We start from the raw sequence: 1713 nt of genomic DNA on the forward strand, positions 1-1713 counted from the left end.
GAGAGCGAGCGTAAAAAAGTGTAAATCTGAAGAAAAAAAATAGGAGGGAAGTAAAAAGAGAAGAGTCAGTTAGGGGAGCGCGTTTGAGTGCGTGTAAAGTTCTTTCTAATCAAATAATCGAACAACCGTGATGAGTCCGAACAGTATAAAGAGTCCTCACCTGAAAGTAATCTCTATATATTAGATATTAAATTATGTTAAATAAATAGATTAGGCAAGTTAAACTAAATTAGATTAGATTAGATTAATCTCTAATCTTGTAACTTCAGTTCAACTTAAAAAAAACCTTAATAATCTGCATTTTTTAGGAGTAGAGTTTAAAAGAAGTCTACTTTCAATTGTTACAACTTACAACTAGTACTCGATTCTAAACAAGATTTATAATGGTAAGAATTAGTTGTGGATGATATTTTGGTGAAACACCGAATAGAATAAAAGACCAATTAAAAGTCAATTATGCGAGAGGAAGCCCACTAATCTCTCCATGTGAAGGACTTGGCGCATTAGAAAAGTCGCACCATTTTCCACGAAAAAACAAAAAGCAAAAACGAATATTACGGCCTATAATAAAAAGAAAATTAATTTCCAGAAATAAATAAAGAGAGATCTCTGTATCACCGGAGGGAGGATCGAGAATCGCTTACAGAGCCAGGGTCGTGGTAAACGAACAGGAAGAGTTTTCGAGGTCTAGAAGCAGCAGGAAGATGGCGGAGCAGCTAACCGACGACCAAATTTCTGAGTTCAAGGAGGCCTTCAGCTTATTCGACAAGGATGGCGACGGTCTGTAACCTAATTTGCTTTTGCCTTCACTGCTCCTTTTTTTTACGTTTGTTGATGAGATGTCGCCGGTCTAGAATCCAGAATTAATTTCTGTTTGCTGCTAGGTCTTTGTTTGATCGAAAGCTTGCTGGATCTGTATCTTTTCGTTGATTATTGTAATTGCTCCTTGTTTTTTTGTCTGTTCTTTAAAGCGAGACGCGGAAATCTTATTCGATTTGTTTGTTTGTTCCTGATTTGATTTCTGTATGTGATGTTAGCATGTTGATGGTTTTATACAGGAGATAATACATGTGAAATTGTTTTTTCCTCTCTATCTCCCCAACGGAACTGTCTATATCATTGTAATTGTTGGAATAGTGGCGGAACCTGATGTTGATTTGGACTATAATAGTATAATATCCTGTGCATATCAAAGCTTCAGGTACACAGTTGATTTCATTAATGGGATGAGATGTGCTGGATTGTAAAGCTTACTATGAACATAGTATCTCAGAGTGAATACGATCTTTGGCTTCTCTTGACTGTCACCCTAACAAACATCTGATCTCTTTCTTTAATAAGGATGTATTGTTTGTAGGACGCATCAAGGACATTTTAGACAACATGCCATACATTGTTCATATTCTGATACTATTAGGTTCATCACTTTATCAATTTCAACTCACCTAAGAGATTTGGCTGTTTCCTCTTTCTCATTTGTTTTTGGTCAAAGGCTTTTTTTGTCTGTGTTAATAATGGAGTTTGGAACAGGTTGTATCACTACAAAGGAGCTTGGAACAGTGATGAGATCACTGGGGCAAAACCCAACAGAGGCTGAGCTCCAGGACATGATCAATGAAGTTGATGCTGATGGGAATGGAACCATTGACTTCCCAGAGTTCCTCAACCTGATGGCAAGGAAAATGAAGGACACTGACTCTGAGGAGGAGCTCA

General features: G+C 37.2%; 1 protein-coding gene across 1 annotated transcript; it reads left to right on the forward strand.

Annotated features, from left to right (window-relative positions):
• Positions 1 to 704: 704 nt before the first annotated feature.
• LOC141249606 (uncharacterized) lies at positions 705 to 1710 on the forward strand (the record flags this gene model as incomplete). The annotated part of the gene is made up of 2 exons (XM_073669706.1): positions 705 to 780; positions 1531 to 1710. Coding segments are annotated over exons 1-2 (256 nt in total), but the record flags the coding sequence as incomplete, so codon positions are not given.
• Between the last annotated feature and the right edge of the window lie 3 nt (positions 1711 to 1713).

The sequence above is a fragment of the Phyllobates terribilis genome, unplaced genomic scaffold (assembly GCF_046119375.1).
Source record: "Phyllobates terribilis strain yellow unplaced genomic scaffold, ASM4611937v1 Scaffold_4846__1_contigs__length_56624, whole genome shotgun sequence".
In the NCBI taxonomy this organism is placed as follows: Eukaryota; Metazoa; Chordata; class Amphibia; order Anura; family Dendrobatidae; genus Phyllobates; species Phyllobates terribilis.